Here is an 18738-nt window from a genome sequence, read left to right on the forward strand (position 1 = left end):
CCTCTCCTTTGAAGTATCCATAAGGATTGGCATTGTGGCACAGCAGATTGAGCTGTTCCCTGCAACACTGGCATCCCATATGAGGGCTGGTTCGAGACCACTTCTGATCCAGCTCCCTGCTAATACACCTGAGAAAGCAGCAGATAATGGCCCAAGAATCTGGGCCCCTGTGGCCAATGTGGGAGACCAGGAAGGAGTTCCTGCCTCCTGATTTCAGCCTGACCCAGCCTCAAGCATTGTGACCATTTGAGAAGTGAACCAGCAAACTGAAGATCCTCTCTCTGTTTTTCCCTCTCCCTCTCTTTCTGTAACTCTGATTTTCAAACAAACAAATACAGCTCTAAAAAACATTAAAAAAAAAAAAAGTTTCCATAGAGCTGTTTTACCATTACAAAGAATCATGAGAAAAAGAAAGGGGAAAGATCTTAGGAGCAAGAGCAGTGCTTCCTGGAAATTTAGGGAGGCTACTGTGGGTGTGCCTGTGAATGTGGCTGTGTGTAAGTGCTTTTCTAGGTGTTCCCAATTCCAAAAACAATCAGACCTTACATCTCCCATCAAATCTAAAGTCCATGTGGGAAACTTCCATCAAAATTTAACATACATATTTTAGAAATGCTTGGTTACTAATAATTACCAGCTGATCATCCAGTCCAAAAAGTTGTTCCAAGTAAGTTTTGGATAATCTTTGGAGTTTCGGTCTCATTGATGGATCAATGCACATGTCCCTTGAATAAAATCATAAAACAAGGTCAAAAAGTAACTTCACGTCCAGTACCCGGCTCCATAATTATATCACTGGTTCTTGTGGGTGGAGGAGAAGGGGGGGGGGGCAGAGACACATCCCTCCTGCAGAAGCAGAACACAGTCACCTGGAGGATTCTTCAAACCACACCTCTGCCTCCCCCTCCCACCCTCCACACCTGAGATACTGCTGTACCCTTCAAGAAGGCCACGCCTTTCTTTATCCCCAACCTGAAATAAACTGTCCTGTGAACACAGGTCACTGATGAGGTACACTGTATTTTCCAAGTCGAAAACCAGTGGACAAATTATTCCTGTTTAAACCTCTGGGCCTAAGGCCGGCCGTGGCTCACTAGGCTAATCCTCCACCTTGCGGCACCGGCACACCGGGTTCTAGTCCCAGTCGGGCGCCAGATTCTGTCCCAGTTGGGCACCAGATTCTGTCCCGGTTGCCCCTCTTCCAGGCCAGCTCTCTGCTGTGGCCCGGGAGTGCAGAGGAGGATGGCCCAGGTGCTTGGGCCCTGCACCTGCATAGGAGACCAGGAGAAGCACCTGGCTCCTGGCTTTGGATCAGCGCGGTGCGCCGGCCGCAGCCTGCCGGCCGTAGCGGCCATTGGAGGGTGAACCAACGGTAAAGGAAGACCTTTCTCTCTGTCTGTCTCTCACTGTCCACTCTGCCTGTCAAAAAATAAAAAAATAAAAAATAATAAACCTCTGGGCCTAAAATAGCCTGTGGACGGATTCTGTAGCAATGTGGGTACTGAAAACCTTCACTGGCAAAACCTCATTACAACCACTGTACAATGAATGCTTTGCCTTCAAAAGAAAACACTTCCCTCTTACAAACCAAAACAATACCTACCAAAGAAGACTTTCCAGACCATTTTCCATTATAGCTATGATCATTTCCTCTAAATACTGCAGTGGATCCTCGGGACACATGACAAGTAGACCGCATAACAGCGCCTGGGCAAAACAGGGGAAAGAGTCACTGCTTCTGAATTGGCATGTTCTTACTGAGCAGGACACAGACTTCTCATATGATCACAAAGTCAAACAACACGCCAGGTTTTAAGCAGATCTGCTTTTCACAAACCCCTCTGTATTTATTCAAGATTAATATTTTTCTAAAGTCAAATCAAGGCACAGTTTGTTTACCTTGCCCCTCTCTAAAATGTCTATCAAATAAGGCACAAAAAAGAGTCACTGGACAGTGCTGTGCGTTCTATGATGAGCAAGCTCTTTATACCCAAATGAAGAAATGGTTGTGATGCTTTGGCTCTAGGGTTTCTACCCTTTTAAAACCAAGGACTCGTTTTTTTAAAGGTAGAATATTTCCCAGACTCAACCTAAAAGTGGTTGAGAAAACCAGTCATCAAACGCTATTGTGCATTCAGAGGCCAGCACGGGGGCTCAGCAGGTTAAGCCACAGCCTGTGATGCTACCATCCCATATCCGAACCCTGGTTTAAGTCCCAGCTGCTCCACTTCTGATCCACCTTGGAAAGCAGCAGAAAATGACGTTAGGCCCCAGCACTCAGTGAGAGACCAGATGGAGTTCCTGGCTTGGGCTTCAGTGTGGCCCAGCCCCAGCTATTGTACCCTTTTATGGAGTGAACCCTGTCCAGCCCCCTCTCTCTCTTTCATTCTGCCTTTCAGACAAAATAAATTTTTTTTTAAAAAATCTACTGTGCAAATAAGAACTCTGAAAAATGCATTTGTATGTATATCTCCAGGGTATACAGATTTGAAAAACTGGCACAGTATGCATAGGAGAGAAACAAATGCCTTCCTAGACCTAAGATAACATTTAAAACATGTGTTATGGAACTCAGAAAGCCACTGTTGTCTCATTTTCCTCTATAAGGTCCCCTAAAAGAAAGTTCTAGTTAAAAGTACTGGAGAGAGACACAGAATCCCTGCAGACTTCTCCATAGGAGGCAGGCAGGAAGGTTACAGGACACAGAGACTGCCAGGCCTGCTCCTTAGGCATGTCTCAGTTCCCTCTCCCGGTCTCCAGTGAGGTCTAGTGTGTGCACACTGGGGGTGGAAACATTTTCTTTGGCTCTTCTCCTACGCAGGAATCACTGCTGCTGGCTTCTTTCCTGCTCCTGTATTTAAGGAACCAAATAATCCCACCCTTTGACTTCTGCAGGGCAGTTCTTCCCACCCCTGCAGGCCAAGAGTTAGCAGACCCAGGCCTGGGGCCTTTGTCTTAGACTCAGCAGTTCCCACTCCCAAAAGAGGACAATTTTTCCTAATTGGATCCTGCATAATGCAATTTCCCCTTTCGTAACAACTCTGTGTTCCTGCAGGCCAGGAACCCACCCTTTCAGACAATGGCAAAATGGTTATGGCTGTGATCCCCCTCCCTCTCCAGCTCCGCCTCCCAACCCAGCCCCATCCCAGCTGCCCACGGTGAAACTCAGCCATCTGCAGACCACGTGGCTGCACAGGAGATCACTGGTCCTCACCACTGTCGCAAGTTGAATTCAAACACTCATCTATTACTTCAAGAGCCAGCAACAGCGGGTCCCATGTGGAACCCGCCGGAAGAGCTCAAGTCTTCTCTTGCCTGGAGGCCAGACTTCCCGCAGCTCCCTGAAAAGCCCATCTGCTCCCTGACACTTCTGTGCCTGGATCCCCAGAGTACTGGGTTTCTGGACTCTCCACTCCACATCTCCTCTTCCATCTAATTCTGGGACTCCGAGGGCATCTACATCAACCACGATGGGGGCAGAGGCTGGGCTCTGGGGATGGGGCCTAGAACCCAGCATTTTAATAAGCTGTGTCCATGATTCCTATGTATGCTAAAGTCTAAAAACTAGTGCCATACTGGAGTTCAGCCTTATTATGAATGTTTAAGAAAGCTGAGGTCTGTTTACAGAATATTACAACTTGTTTATTTCTTTATATACTTCCAAGCTCCACAGATCAGAAAATTATTTTTCCCAAAAACCTATTCTGCAGAAGTCAAGTTAAGATGACTGGAATACTAATCAAGGACATATGGAACTAGCAGAATTGAAACATTCATTTTTTGCACAAGTAAACTCATTGTTCATCTTTTACTATGGAACAATATAAGACAGCATGAGATTTTATATATTAACAGTGAACAGCATTTGGCAACATGCCAACAGGACAGCACAGAAAATGAATCAGTGGCTTTTTTTTCTGTTTAGTGAAACTAAAAATCATAAAGCTATGAATTTAGTCTTTATCATAAACAGAAGCAAAATATGCAAACGACCCTACAAGATGGATGGCTGATTCACTAATCAGGATTATTTAGCTAGCCCTCTTAATAAAAATTTACAAACAACCAAGGACAAAAAACACAATGACTTAATTATTCTGATTGGCTTCCTCATGCTTAAAAATTCACAAAACAATCACACAGTCCTCCACTTCCTTTGGCTCTGCTTCCCAAATCTCTGTCCCCATATCTCTCAAATATTCTAATCTAAAAGATGTTCTGGATATTGAGGACAAATACAGCTTTCTCTAGGATGGTTGCTTCCATTCCTTTCCACAACAACCTTCTCTTTCTCTCTCTCTTTCTTTCTTTCTTTTTCTTTCTCTCCTTCCTTCCTTCCTTTTTTTTTTTTTTAAAGATTTGTTTATTTATTTGAAAAGCACAGTTACAGAGAAAGAGGGAGAGACAGAGAAAAAAACCTTCCACCCTCTAATTTAGTCCCGAAATGGCCACAACAGCTGGGGTGGGCCAGATCATAGCCAGGAGCCTCAAACTCCTTCCAGGTCTCCCATAGGGATGCAGGAGCCCAAGCATATGGGCCATCTTCTGTTGCTTTCCCTGGCCATTAGCAGGGAGCTGGATCAAAAGTGGAGCAGCTGGGACTCAAACAGCACTCATATGGGATTGCAGGCAGTGGCTTAACCCCCTATGCCACAATGCTGGTCCCCAACCTGTCTTGCAAAGAGCAAGATAATGCAGTAAGTGGAGACCACTAGGTTTAAATCCCAAATTTGCAATTTTTCTGTGTGTAACTTCTGACAAGTTACTGCTATATCTTGTATTCCCTCAACTAAAATGAGATACAGAGGCAGGTGTTTGGCCTAATGTGTGAGACACCAATTAAGACATACTCACACACTCCATATCAGAGTACTGGGGTCAAGTTCAAGCTCAAGATCCTGATTAAAGCATTTCTGCTAATGCAGACCCTGGAAGGTAGCAATGATGGCCCAGGGAGCTGGGTCCCAGATACCCGTATGAGCTTTGGCTTGAGTTCCTGGTTCCTTGCTCTGACACCAGGCCATTTCTGGCACTTGGGGGGAGAACTAACAGATGGGAATGTACTCTCAATCTCTCTCTTTCATATATATATATATATATATATATATATATATATATACATATATATATACACTATATATACATATATCTTTCACATAAATAAATTTTAATAAAATAATAAATTCATATATGCCATAGGACTACCATGAAAATAAATTAAATGAATATATGTAAACTGCTTTGAACATTGTCTGGCACAAAATAGGCACTCATTAGATCATATAACAAGTCATCAACATTATTTTGAACCATTCCACTGGTCACTGTTATCTCCATTAGAAGAAAAAACTTGGACAAAGAAAAAAACTTCGAAATATTCCTTTATTCCACTCGAGTTCAGTGTGATGATAGAGAAAGACAAAAACAGAAAGAGGAAAACTGACATTATACCAGATTGAATGGAAGAGGTTAAAACAAATGCATTTTGGTGAAAATCACTAGGAGAGAGAACTTGATAGAACGAAAACAGATGCAAGACACTAAAGAAATCGCATCCTATCTTTTTAGATACTGAGATAAACATGGTAAAATACGCTATGGGCCTAAGCAGTAATATAAAAAGTGCTCCAAGAATGCAGAGATAAAATTGATTACCAAATGCTTGTGGGGGCCTCAGCTGTTGCAGAAATGCCCAAGTGCAATGAGAGGGCAGGAGGCTTACAGGTGGGGAAACAGGAAAAGCCAAGCCCCCGGAGCACAGACCAGTTTGAAGTATTAAAGGGTGAATGTAAGAGAACAGAAGCCAAGGCCACTCTGTGAAGACGCCAGCATCCTATACCAGGGCCTGGACTGGGTCCTCCTCTAGACCCTCTAGACAGTGAAACCCCAGAAAGACCAATCTCACAGCCAAAGGTCAGAGACGGCCATCCGTCTACTCAGAGTCCCAGTAGAGTTTGCTCTCATCATCCCATTAGGGATGACCTTGACTTTGGATGGTATATTCTGGCTTCTGGATTTCACAGAGGACACAAAGAAGGGCTGGGTGGTCCACAGAGTGAAACCATGGACAACAACAGGTCCCCTCCCTTTTGCTTAACAGCAAGTGCCCCTCAGCTTCCTATCACACCAGCAGCTGGTAAGAGTCGTTTGCCTGTTGCACAGTAACTTGCTGTCCCACAGTAGTTGTTTTTGCTGAAAATCTGCTGAGCTGTTGAAGGTCCCTGTTAAAACCAAACGGAACTGGCTGTAGCCAACCTTGTGACTGGAGCTTGAGCAGACCCACTCAGACTGACCACAGAGTTACCTTATGGTTCATTACGATGTTAAAATACACATCCCCAGTGTTTCAGCAGCCATCCTTGAAAGGCACTGCACGTACAGGCAAGGTTTGTTAAGGCGCATGCTCAAAGGACTTTCCCATCCCTTTCCTCTGCACCTGTCATGTTCAGTCTCTTAGTTGAGTCATAGTTCAGTCTCTTAGTTCAGTTACACCCCATTTACCCTGACTCCATGAATTCCCAAACCCCTTTCTGAGCAGAGACTAATTTGGACATTGACAGTACTTGCTTCTTCTCCTTGGAGGTCTGCAATCATAAAATGTTCTCTTTCTCAGAAGATGAATTCCATGTTGGCATAATAGTAGTGTGTGTGCAAGTAGGCATCCCTGTTGCACAAGAACTGATACATTTCCTTTTTCTTTTCTAAAAAAAAGATTTATTTGAAAGAGTTAGAGAGAGGGAGAGAGAGAAAGATCTTTCAGCCACTGGTTCAGTCCCCAAAAGGCTACAACAGCCAGGGCTGAGCCAAGCTTCAGTTGGAGCCTGAAACTTCACCTGGGCCTTCCATGTGGGTGGCAGGGGCCCAAGCACTTGGACCATCTTCTGCTGCTTTCCTAGGCACATTATCAGGGAGCTGGATTGGCAGTAGAGCAGCCGGACTTGAGCCAGCATTCACACGGGATGCTGGTGTTGCAGGAAACAGCTTAAGTCACTGCGCCACAACACCAGCCCCAAGAGCTGATAGGTTTTGGGCTTCTCCTTTTCTACTTGCCACTACCATGCATTCACACAAAATTGTGTACCTGTCTTTCTTCCACCAGAATATGTGTGGTCACAGAGGAGGGGTTGTGGGGTGTGGTGGGCCGCTTCTTCATCTATCTGAGAATATTTTATTCATATATAAATTCAGAAACATACTCTTCTTTTAAAGAGATGGCAAATAATTCATAAAAGGTAGTTCTCTGCCTTTTAAAAAAAAAATGAGATTGTTTTTTTAAAATGCAACGTCATGGCCCGCGCGGTGGCTTAACAGGCTAATCCTCCGCCTTGCGGCGCCGGCACACCGGGTTCTAGTCCCGGTTGGGGCGCCGGATTCTATCCCGGTGGCCGCTCTTCCAGGCCAGCTCTCTGCTATGGCCCGGGAAGGCAGTGGAGGATGGCCCAAGTGCTTGGGCCCTGCACCTGCATGGGAGAACAGGAGAAGCACCTGGCACCTGGCTTCAGATCAGCGTGAAGCACCAGCCACAGTGCGCTGGCCGCAGCGGCCATTGGAGGGTGAACCAATGGCAAAAAGGAAGACCTTCCTCTCTGTCTCTCTCTCTCACTATCCACTCTGCCTGTCAAAAAAAAAAAAAAAAAAGCAACGTCACAATCACAATCACAAAACCCCTTACTTGGGGACAGGTTTCAGTTCCTAACCATCGTTCCGAGTCCCTTCTACTTTCCCATTCCCCATCCCTAACCTCTGCAATGAGTCCAGAGTGGCATCTCACAAATGACTGACATCTCCCTCTGGAATGGGGAGGGAGTCAGCATGCTGTCAAGTTAGGGGGATATCTTAAAGTTGTATTTATGGGGGGGTGTCGCCATGGCTCACTTGGTTAATCTTCCGCCTGTGGCACCGGCATCCCATATGGGTGCCAGGTTCTAATCCCAATTGCTCCTCTTCCAGTCCAGCTCTCTGCTGTGGCCTGGGAGGGCAGTGGAGGATGGCCCAGGTACTTGGGCCCCTGCACCTGCATGGTAGACCAGGAGGAAGCACCTGGCTCCTGGATTTGGATCAGCGCAGCGCCAGCCGTAGTGGCCATTTGGAGGGTGAGCCAACAGAAGGAAGACCTTTCTCTCTCTCTGTTTATCTGTCAAATAAATTTAAAAAAAAAAAAAAAGTTGTATTTATGGAAGTCAGTACATTAAAAAGCTGAAAAAAATCTTCTCTGTCCTGTTGACATTTAAATCAAGGGGACCAAGTTTTAATTGCAGAAACCCCATCAATAAAGTATCCTGAAGATCACTGAAAAAGGCCATCTGGCCCCAGACATCCAGAAGGGTCCCTCGGGCCAGACTTACGGAGGTTTTAAAGCAGACTGGACATGGGAGGAGCTGACTGTGACACCTGCTGGATTGTGCTGTCCCAACGGGGAAGCAGCCCCTGCCGCTAATCCCTAGATGAGTGAGTTGTAACTGCAGAAGTAATAAATGAATATTTTTTATTTGTTCAATACCCTGTGGATTCACCTCAGGAACTGCTTCTGTGAACTTGTTGGTTAGGCTGAGGGGACTCAGCAAAGATAACTACCCCTCAGAGAAACCACATCCTCCTGGCCCCAAGCTCCAGCCAAATCAGTTAGTGCAAGCAAGTCCTCTCCTGCAGACCTTGCTCCGCAGCCAGGAACTCCAGACAAGTGTGTCCACCAATAAGTCCCTAAAAAATTGCCTAGTGAGGAGCAAGCATGGTAGTAGCAGGTTAGGCCACTACTTGGGACACTTGCAGGCCGTATGGGAGTACCTGGTTCAAGTCTCAGCTACTCTGCTTCTGATCTTTCTTCCTGCTAATATGCCAGGACACAGCAGATGATGGCCCAAGAACCTGAGGCCCTGCCACCCACGCAGGAGATCCCAACAGAGGTCTGGGCTCTTGGCTTCCGTCTGGTTGTTGTGGACATTGAAGGAATGTACCAACTGACTGGAACATCTCTTTTCCTCTGCTTCTGTCACTCTGCCTTTCAAATAAATATATATTTAAAAAAAATATTTGTCTGGGCTGGTGCTGTGGTGTAGCGGGTAGCCTGCAGAGCCAGCATCCTATATGGGTGCCGGTTCAAGCCCCGGTTGCTCCACTTCCGATCCAGTGCTCTGCTATGGCCTGGGAAAGCAGTAGAAGATGGCTCAAGGCCTTGGTCCCCTGCACCTGCATGGGGGACCCAAAGAAAGCTCCTGACTCCTGGCTTCAGATCAGTTCAGCTCTGGCTGTTGTGGCCATTTGGGGGAGTGAACCAGGGGATAGAAGACCTCCCTCTCTCACTGGCTCTACCTCTCTCTGTAACTCTTTCAAATAAATAAAATCAATTTAAAAAAAAAAATACTGATCCAATGATAGGCTCTATGTGATTTTTAAATAAATGCAATATTTTAAAAAATTCAAATTGGCAGGGTCAGTGTTGTGGTGCATTGGAATAAGCCACTGTGCAATGCCAGTATCCGTATCAGAGTGGTTCAAGTCCCAGCTGCTCTGCTTCTGATCCTGCTCCCTATTGATGTGCCTGGGAAGGCAGCAGAAGATGGCCAGAGTACTTGGGCCCCTACCACCCACGTGGGAGACCTGGATGAAGTTCCAGACTCTTAGCTTTGGCCTGGCGCAGCCTCAGTCACTGTGGCCACTTGGCGAGTGAACCAATGGATATAAGATCTCTTTCTCTCTGTCTCTCCCTCTGTGTCACTTTACCATTTAAATAACTAAATAAATATTTTTTTAAAAAAATACAGATTGCCAATTAAATCTTGAAAGAAGTAAAGCATAAAAACTTTTCATGAAATCATAAAAAAAAAAAAAAAACTTTTAAAATCATGATTTGTAGTTTAAGTGTGCCCTCTGCTGGAGGGATCTAGTTTTGTAAACTCTTCATCTTTCCCAGACATTAAAATCGAACAGCACTGTTTGCATTCAGATACAACGATTAAATATACTTACTTAATAACTTTGTAGACACTTTATCCACAATATCTAGCTTTCCCTAGGTCCCTGTTATAGTGCAAGCAATAATCCAGGATCATTATTTCAATTGTCTAATACTTGTATTGAAAGTTCTCCACCAGCGCCACAGCTCACTAGGCTAATCCTCCACCTGCAGTGCCGGCACCTTGGGTTCTAGTCCCGGTTGGGGTGCCGGATTCTGTCGCGGTCGCTCCTCTTTCAGTCCAGCTCTGCTATGGCCCGGGAGTGCAGTGGAGGATGGCCCAAGTGCTTGGGCCCTGCACCCGCATGGGAGACCAGGGGAAGCACCTGGCTCCTGGCTTCAGATCAGCGCGGTGCGCCGGCCACAGCGCGCCGGCCACAGCGCGCCGGCCGCAGCGGCCATTGGGGGTGAACCAATGGAAAAGAAAGACCTTTCTCTCTCTCTCTCTCTCTCACTGTCCACTCTGTCAAAAAAAAAAAAAAGAAAGAAAGTTCTGCTTTTCAGTGGTTGTATATATATGTATAGGCAATAGCCAAGACATATCATTTGGATTTTTGTTTTGGTAAATTAGTGGAAAAATGGCATTTTAAGAGAAGTCTCTTGAAGAACTTAGCTGAGAACTGAGTTCTTCTCTTTCCCAACCAATGAAGCTAAGTGGGCATCCCCGGAACTAGTTTGTTTGGTTTTTTTTGACAGGCAGTTTAGACAGTGAGAGAGACAGAGAGAAAGGTCTTCCTTTTTGCCATTGGTTCACCCTTCAATGGCCGCTGTGGCCAGCGCACTGTGCTGATCCAGGTGCTTCTCCTGGTCTCCCATGCGGGTGCAGGGCCCAAGGACTTGGGCCATCCTCCACTGCCTTCCCGGGCCATAGTAGAGAGCTGGCCTGGAAGAGGGGCAACCAGGACAGAATCCGGTGCCCCAACCGGGACTAGAACCCAGTGTGCCGGCGCCGCAAGGCAGAGGATTAGCCTATTAAGCCATGGCGCCGGCCGGAACTAGTTTTCTAAAGGGAGACTCGAGGCACCCAGGCTGAGTTAGCACAGTTTTTGCGCCCTGTAGAGCTGTGGCTGTAGCTCTCCTCTGATCTTCTGTCTAATGATGTCAGAGAATGCTAGTAGTTTAAATTTTTTATTTTAGGATTACTTGTACTCTAAATCCACAGTATTTTAGGCTTGAGAAATGCCTGTGGTAGGTGTTTTTCCAAATTGCCACTTGTATGTACAGTTCAGTTTAACCACTGATTGCCTTGTTACTTTACTAGGTTTTCAAAACCAGCAACACCTAGTGACTATGTGTCCATAGGCCATAACAGAGACATCAAGCAGCCCAGTGAGCAGCAGACGGCCTGCGTTGTTTGGGAAATGGTATACACAAGCATTTGTGCACATTTTGTGCTGGGTTCAGTGTGCTGATCTAGACAGGCTGTTTCTCGGCTCCGTTGTGGAAGGCAGCTGTGGCTGGGCGGCACTGATGAAGCAGGTGGAAGGGCACCTCAGGTGTTCTTGAACTCTTTGCACTGAGATTCTACAAGCTTATTAATGCCCTGCTGCTCAGGCTCTGCATACAAGCTTGGAGTCATCTTGTCCTGCTGGAACTTCCTGTGCAGAACCATAGCATTGGCGCGGCCAGTAGGAATGGAACGGGACCTTGTCTCACACTGATGATACCTCAGATGTTGGCCGGCTATGTGAACTATTTCCTATTATCAGAGTTGTTTTGATTTTTAGCTAAATGAAAATCTAAATTCTATCCCCATCCACCCCAGAAAACAAAACAAAATCATGCTTTTTGAAATTCTTTCAAGAATGTTGAGGGAAAAATGATGGTACTATCTAAAGTTCTTTATTTCAGAACATGATAAATAGATGCAATTAACATAAACTCAAGATTAAAAAAGCATACCGTCTAAGTTCAGATAGACTGTTGACGCCAAGGGTTTTGACCAATAACATAACAAAAATTTCCCCTTTGCCATGCTATAAATTCTGTTGTTTGGGGAGAGGGTATGTGTGTGTGTGTGTGTCTATACATTTGTGCACAGTGTCCATCAGTATCAGTACTTGGTAGGTGAGGAAAACTAACATTCCTGGTTCTGTGTGAGTAGAAGAGTGTATAAAGCAACATGAAATATTAGCCATCATTTTCTTTGAAATTACAGACTAAGGTTAATTGTTCTCAAAACTGTCTTTTTTTCCTGCAAAACTGAAAGAAGTTTTTCTTTGGGATTTAATGAAGCGCTGCTGGTTGAAGCCAATCTGACATGGTAGGAGAGACAGACTGATGATTTAAAACCAAACCCTGAACCCTTTAAAGGGCAAGAAAACATGTTTTACATGCTCAAAAAAAAAAAAAAAGCAAGTTGTGCTTTTGTCTTCAGTTGATCTGGGTACATCAAGTTTGGAACCCATTGGGAAAGTGCACACCACTTTAATCTCTCAGTCAGAACTGAGTGCATGGGACTAATCTACATGGCTAGCCAGTTCTGCTGTTAACCATCTGTTCTCTTCACAGAGAGCACAAACACAGTGAAGCCTTTGCCTACAAACTGGTTCGAGGGGTCTGCTGCTGCAGGCCTCACACCTTGTCTTGTTGATTTATGTATTTAAATATCTGAAAGGCAGAGTGACAAAGAGGGAAAGGCAGCCGGCGCGGCGGCTCAATAGGCTAATCCTCTGCCTTGCGGCGCCGGCACACCAGGTTCTAGTCCCGGTTGGGGCGCCGGATTCTGTCCCGGTTGTCCCTCTTCCAGGCCAGCTCTCTGCTATGGCCAGGGAGTGCAGTGGAGGATGGCCCATGTGCTTGGGCCCTGCACCCCATGGGAGACCAGGAGAAGCACCTGGCTCCTGCCTTTGGATCAGCGCGGTGTGCCGGCCGCAGTGCGCCGGCTGTGGCGGCCATTGGAGGGTGAACCAACGGCAAAGGAAGACCTTTCTCTCTGTCTCTCTCACTGTCCACTCTGCCTGTCTAAAAAAATAAAATAAAAACACAAAGAGGGAAAGGCAAAGAGAGATCTTCCATCCACTGTATCATTCCCCCTAATGGCCACAGCAGCTAGGTCTGGGCTAGGCCAAAGCCAGGAACCAGGAACTCCATTCTGCTCTCTCACATGGATGGCAGAGGCCCAAGTACTTGGTGGGTTATCTTCCACTGCTTTCCCAGGTGCGTGAGCAGGAAGTTGAATTGGAAGCAAAGCAACCAGGTCTTGAAGGGGCACACCAATATGGGACGCCAGCATCACAAACAGTGGTTTAATCCACTGTGTCACAGGCCGGCCCTTCATCCCTTCTTACAATGAGCTATCCATTTGAAAATTGCTCATTTCTTTGGGGGCACTGTCCCCATCAACTTTTCATAAGCATCAATGATTTTGTCATTCTTCCACCCAAGCCTTACCATAAATTTGATGTTTATTCTTGCTTCCATTTTAACAGAATTCATGTTGTTCCAATAGGGGCTCTTTCAAATCTAAGTCTTTTTATTTTATTTTGTTTGTTTATTTAAAAGCAGAGTTACAGAGAAAGAGGGAGAAAAGCAGAGATCTTTCATCTGCTGCTGCAGTCCCCAAATGGCTTAAATGTCCAGGGGTAGGCCAGGCCAAAGCTAGGAGCCAGGAACTTCATCCAGGTCTTCCACATGGGTAACAGGTGCCCAAGTACTTGTGCCATCTTCCACTGCTTTCCCAGGCTCATTACCAGGAAGCTGGATCTGAAGTAGAGCATCCAGGACAAACTGGTTCTCCGATACAGAATGCCAGCAGTGTAAGCAATGGCTTAAACTACTGCACCACAATGCAAGACCCTCAAATCGAAGTCTTGTCCTTCTTAGTACTTCAAACTAGATCCTTCCGAGATATAACAAATCAGTTCAAATAAGAAAATTTTGAAATCCATGTATAAGTTTTTTTCCTACACAATACCTATTTTCCATGAATATTTTGAAGACTCTTCATATTTTAGACCTGCATTGTCCAATATAGCAGCTATTGGCTACCCTGAGTACTTCAAATACGGCTAGTCCAAATTGAGATATGCTAGAAGTATAAAGTAGATGTCCAATTTTAAAGATTTACTATTAGTTTATAAGCCCATGTTGAAATGACTATATTTTAAATAGATTGGTTTACAGAAAATATAGTTAAAATTAGTTTCATCTAGTCTTTTTACCTCCTTAATGTGTTTATTAGACACCCAAATAGACAAATGCTTAGAGAATTCAGGAGAAAAGTTTGGGCTAGAGGCAGCTTCAGAGTCACAGCTCTAAGTGGTTAAGGAACAAGATGTTTTTTACTAGCACATAGTAGATGGTAAGCAAATATCTGCTGATCAAATGGCCTAATGTACACCCCCTTAGGTGACCACTCTTGACATTCCCCTAGGAAAAAGCTGGCTAATGTCAAGAAGCAAGTATATTTTTTAAATGACATTTTGGGGAGCTGGTGCTGTGGTGTAACAGGTAGTGCTGCCACCTTACAGTGCCAACATCCCATACTGGTTCGAGACTCGGCTGATCCATTTCCAATCCAGCACCCTACCAATACACCTGGGAAAAATAGTGGAAGATGGCCTGAGTTCTTGGGCCCCTGCACGTGTGTGGGAGACCTGGAAGAAGCTCCCAGCTCCTGGCTTCAGCCTGGCCCAGCCTTGGCTGTTGTGGCCATCTGGGGAGTGAATCAGCAGATGGACAATCTCTCTGTCTCCCTCTCTCTAATCCTATCTTTCAAATAAATAATAAACAAATCTTTTAAAAGTGAAATTTATCTAAGTTGAATTGAACATACCATGTAGCAGTTTTTAAGCTGAGTGTGTGAAACTCTTAGAGTCCACAAAAGGCTTCCCAAGGGACATGGGGACATGAATGGTATAAAGAAATCCACTTGCAGATCCTTGCCCTCCCTATGTATTCTTCCCTAAAATTGATCTGAGGACACCCTTTGGAACTTTCTTTTCCTACTTTTCCCTTTCACAATCACTTTCTCCCACTCTGAATCTCATACATCTGAAATATTACTATAAAGAAAACTGAGGAACAGAAATTTTAAAACTTAATCAAAGTCATCCAATTAATAATTGGTAAAGTTAAGAGTCAAACCTAGGCCATCTTATCAAAAGAGAGAGAATCCTCTTCTACTGTTTCAGCTGCTTTACGTTTAAGTAACAAGTCTCAATTCAGCATGAAATGTATTGGCTCCTACCACTAGACACTCAAAGGTAAATCAAGCTTCAGCCTGAGTTTAATACAATGGCGCACTAATGTCAGGGTCCAATCCCAGGGATGGTGTTATGGTTTGGACGGCAGTTTGTGTTTCCCCCTCCAAAGACCCTTGTGCTAACCTCCTATGCAAATAGAACTTAATCCAAGCATGATCCTTGAAGGCGGGGCCTTGGGAAGTGATTAGGTTGTTAGGTTGGAGACTCTATTATCAAATCATGATGTCTTCATAAGGAGAGACCTTACACATGTGGGCACAGAGTGTTCTCTCTCTCTCTCTCTCTCTCTCTCTCTTTCTGCTTTTCTGGCTCACCATGTGATCACTCCTCCACATCTGCTCCAACACCCTCACCAGACATCAGACTGATGGGGCCACCTAGTCTTGGTTTGAACCTCACAGGCTGTGAGCTGAAATAAACCTTCTTCTTCCTAAGTAGCTTTTCTCGGGTGTTTTAGTTGTAATAACAGGAAGCTAATACAGGTGAGGAGAATCAATGTCCTTGAAGTTTACGGGCCATGTGACGGAAGAGGTTGTTGCAGGCAGGGAACGGATGTTGCATGGGCAACCTAATGCCAACTACAGATTTGCTCCTGAGGAGCACAGACAGAAAAGGAAAAAGCAAAAGAAGAGGAGATAATTATTGAGAGACTGAGGCCCATTTACTAGGTGATGCTCTTGTGATCTATATCTTATTCTCAGATAGTCTGAGATCCAACTTGATAGTAATCCCCACCCCCTATAAGAACAAGCCAAGAACAGCAGATGCATTCATATTTTCCCAAATGGCTATGACAATATCTCCCAAGCCATATGTTCCTTTTGCAATGTGACTCTCATATGCTTCTCATCAATAAATGGATTTGATGTTCCCATCCCTTGCAGCTCAGTATAAATAATATTACATTGCCTTCCAAGCCAAAGTCTAAAATAGTAGTATAACTTCTGCCAGTTCTATCTGGGGATGCTTGCTCTTAGAACCCAGCTATCATACTGTAAGGAAGTCCAAGAGCCTATGGAGAGGCCCACATGGAGAGCAACCAAGGCTCCTGGTTCACAGCTCCAGCTGAACACCCAGCCAAAAGCCAGCACCAGCTTCCTAGGCATGCAAGTGAATCATTTTAAAAGAACACCTTCTACCCCTTGTTGATCCATCCCAGCTGAACACATGGGACAAATATAAGCTGTCCCTAGAAAACTTGCCAGAATTTCAAATTTTTGAGCAAAGTAAATAATTCCTTTTGAGTTAAGCCCCTGAGTTTTACAGCTTTGTGTTATACAGCAATGGGTAACTGAAATATCATGAAGACTTTCTCTCTCTCTCTCTCTCAACTCTGTAATTCAAATAAATTTTAAAAATTGTTAAAAAAAAAAAAAGTAGTTCTAGAAAGAGTGAGCTTAGAAGGAAAGTGAGATGAGGAAGAAACAGAGACTTCACAGATGAAACAATAAAAGATAAAAGAGTCAAAAGTATGGATCATAGGAGCAGATGACTAAAGAACAGTGTAAGCAAAGATAATTGGGAGATGGCCAGCATGGTGGGGCAACAGAAGCCATTTGCAACACAGTATCCTATATCAAAGTGCCAGTTAGTGTCCAGACTACTTCTCTTCTATCCAGGTGTAGTTCCACAATGGGTCAGAAGAATTTCATCCTTTCAACCAAGTCCAGTTTTTGTCAGTGGCTTCAGCAGTCCAGCTGTGGATCTGATAGGCAGCTGGGTGCACATGTGTGCCCAGTCAGCCAGGGTGTGCGCAGCCACCAAGCTAAGGACAATAAGACAAAGAAGTAAGCAACACCAACAATGGTAAATCTCAAGCACTGGGTAGGATACAAGCAAGAGACTTGGGACAATGCTACAGTTGGCAAAAGGAGTCATCCCAGCCTCTTCTATCAGACTTTGTGGGGCACAGGTTTTGACAGGTAATCTTTCACATGTAGGGATACTGGAGAAGCTAACAATAGCTATAAAGTTCGAACAAATGTGCCAATAAGCAAGGTAGTGGCCCCTTCTTTGCATGGGTAATGTCCCTGGACCACAGGGGGCCTAGTGGCCATTACCCATGGTGTCACACCCAGGTCACATTTTATTCCTGCTCCCTATGGCAACTGCAAGGCAAATCAGGCCTTGCTGTTAGCTTCTCATATTTTCCATAGCCACTTCCAGGTGTCACATACACACTCCCGGTCTCTAAAGCCACAGGGGTAGGTAACAACACACTGCTTAGTCTTCCAAAACCTGGCTTCAGCAGGAGGTCAGTGGTTTGCACCAGGAGTTGAATGGGTACTGCTGAATGATGCAGCAAAGCCTCCACAGGGGCTGGTGCTCCTGCCCAGGGCCGGCCATTTAATCACCCTAACACAGGCCACAGGTCATCCCACCAGGGAGCCTGAGTTAGCTTCCTTTCTGAGGCCATGCTTCAACAGGCCATTCTATCATTCAGTCATGCTGGTTTCTTGGAGACGGTATGGTGCACGCAGTTTCCAATCAATGCCTCCCTAGATGTTTACCCCAACTTTGCACTCCTAAGCCTGTAAAATGAGTCCCTCAGCCACTCTCAATAACCTGTGGTCTTCCATACATGGCAAATAATCTTTCCAAGGCATGCAGGATCGCCACCTAATGGGAACTGCAAAAAGCAGTCCCACAGCAGCATCTACACAGGTAACAGCATACTTGCACCCATCAGATTGGGGCAAAGGTCCAAAATTCCACTTGCCACCTTTCAAGGGACATTCGCAGTTCCAGTGGCCACTGTATCACAGTTCTAGTGGCCACTGGTACTTGGTGGAGATGCTCCTGGGAACAGATGGTACAGCTTTTGCAAGCATCTAGAACCCTACTGGTAGGTAGCCCACATAGTCTTTTTGTCCTGCATATAGCAACCACTGATGTAACCACTGGGAAACATGAGTTTCTGGTGCCTTTTCCAACCAACGCACCTTAGCTAGGGTATCAGATTCATCATCCCCTAGATGGCCAAGGGGCGTGCGACCTGTCATAGGGTATACAGTGATTTTCTCCTTGTGTTCCATCTCCCACAGGTCTTACCACATGGTTGGTCCCATAAATGTTGGTGCATGACCGTCCAATTTTTTACATGCCTAAACAATATCCAGTTAGGGTCTGAGAGACAGCCCAGCTGATCCTGCAAATCACAGGCGAGTGCTCATTGACAGCAACCAGCCAGCCTGATGACTGACTACTTTGCTGATGACTTGACTCTCACCAAATCATTTCATGGAAGGCTGGAAGGGGACCACGATCCACTGTGCAGGGTGTCCTCTGCTAGATCCATCCATGTACCAGGCAACTGCAGAGATCAGCAGGAGTGGACCAGACCAGGCCAGTAGTGGACTAGGTACTGGTTCCATAGCTCAAGAGTGCTGTCAGTTAACTAAGTCACTGGCCCCAAGTCCTTCTAATTCAGCCCACAATGGGCTTGCATTTAGAACTCCCTGCTGTTGCAGGAAGGCTCCCCACGTTGCCAGTGTGAGCACTTGTGCTGTTTTACCATGTGGTTGCACTGCCCAGTCTCTTATTTAGCCAATGAGAGGATAAAATAACAAAATAACAAAT

General features: G+C 45.3%; 1 protein-coding gene across 1 annotated transcript in view; it reads right to left on the bottom strand.

Moving 5' to 3' along the window:
- The window catches only part of FBXL13 (F-box and leucine rich repeat protein 13), a 251473-nt gene that overhangs the window by 227673 nt on the left and 5062 nt on the right, over positions 1-18738 (bottom strand). The window contains exons 2-3 of the mRNA XM_062212179.1: positions 1604-1707; positions 635-725 (exon numbers count right to left, since the gene is read on the bottom strand). Coding sequence (XP_062068163.1) covers positions 635-725; positions 1604-1707 — 195 coding nt within the window. The remainder of the gene's footprint in view (positions 1-634; positions 726-1603; positions 1708-18738) is intronic.

The sequence above is a fragment of the Lepus europaeus genome, chromosome 1 (genome assembly GCF_033115175.1).
Source record: "Lepus europaeus isolate LE1 chromosome 1, mLepTim1.pri, whole genome shotgun sequence".
In the NCBI taxonomy this organism is placed as follows: Eukaryota; Metazoa; Chordata; class Mammalia; order Lagomorpha; family Leporidae; genus Lepus; species Lepus europaeus.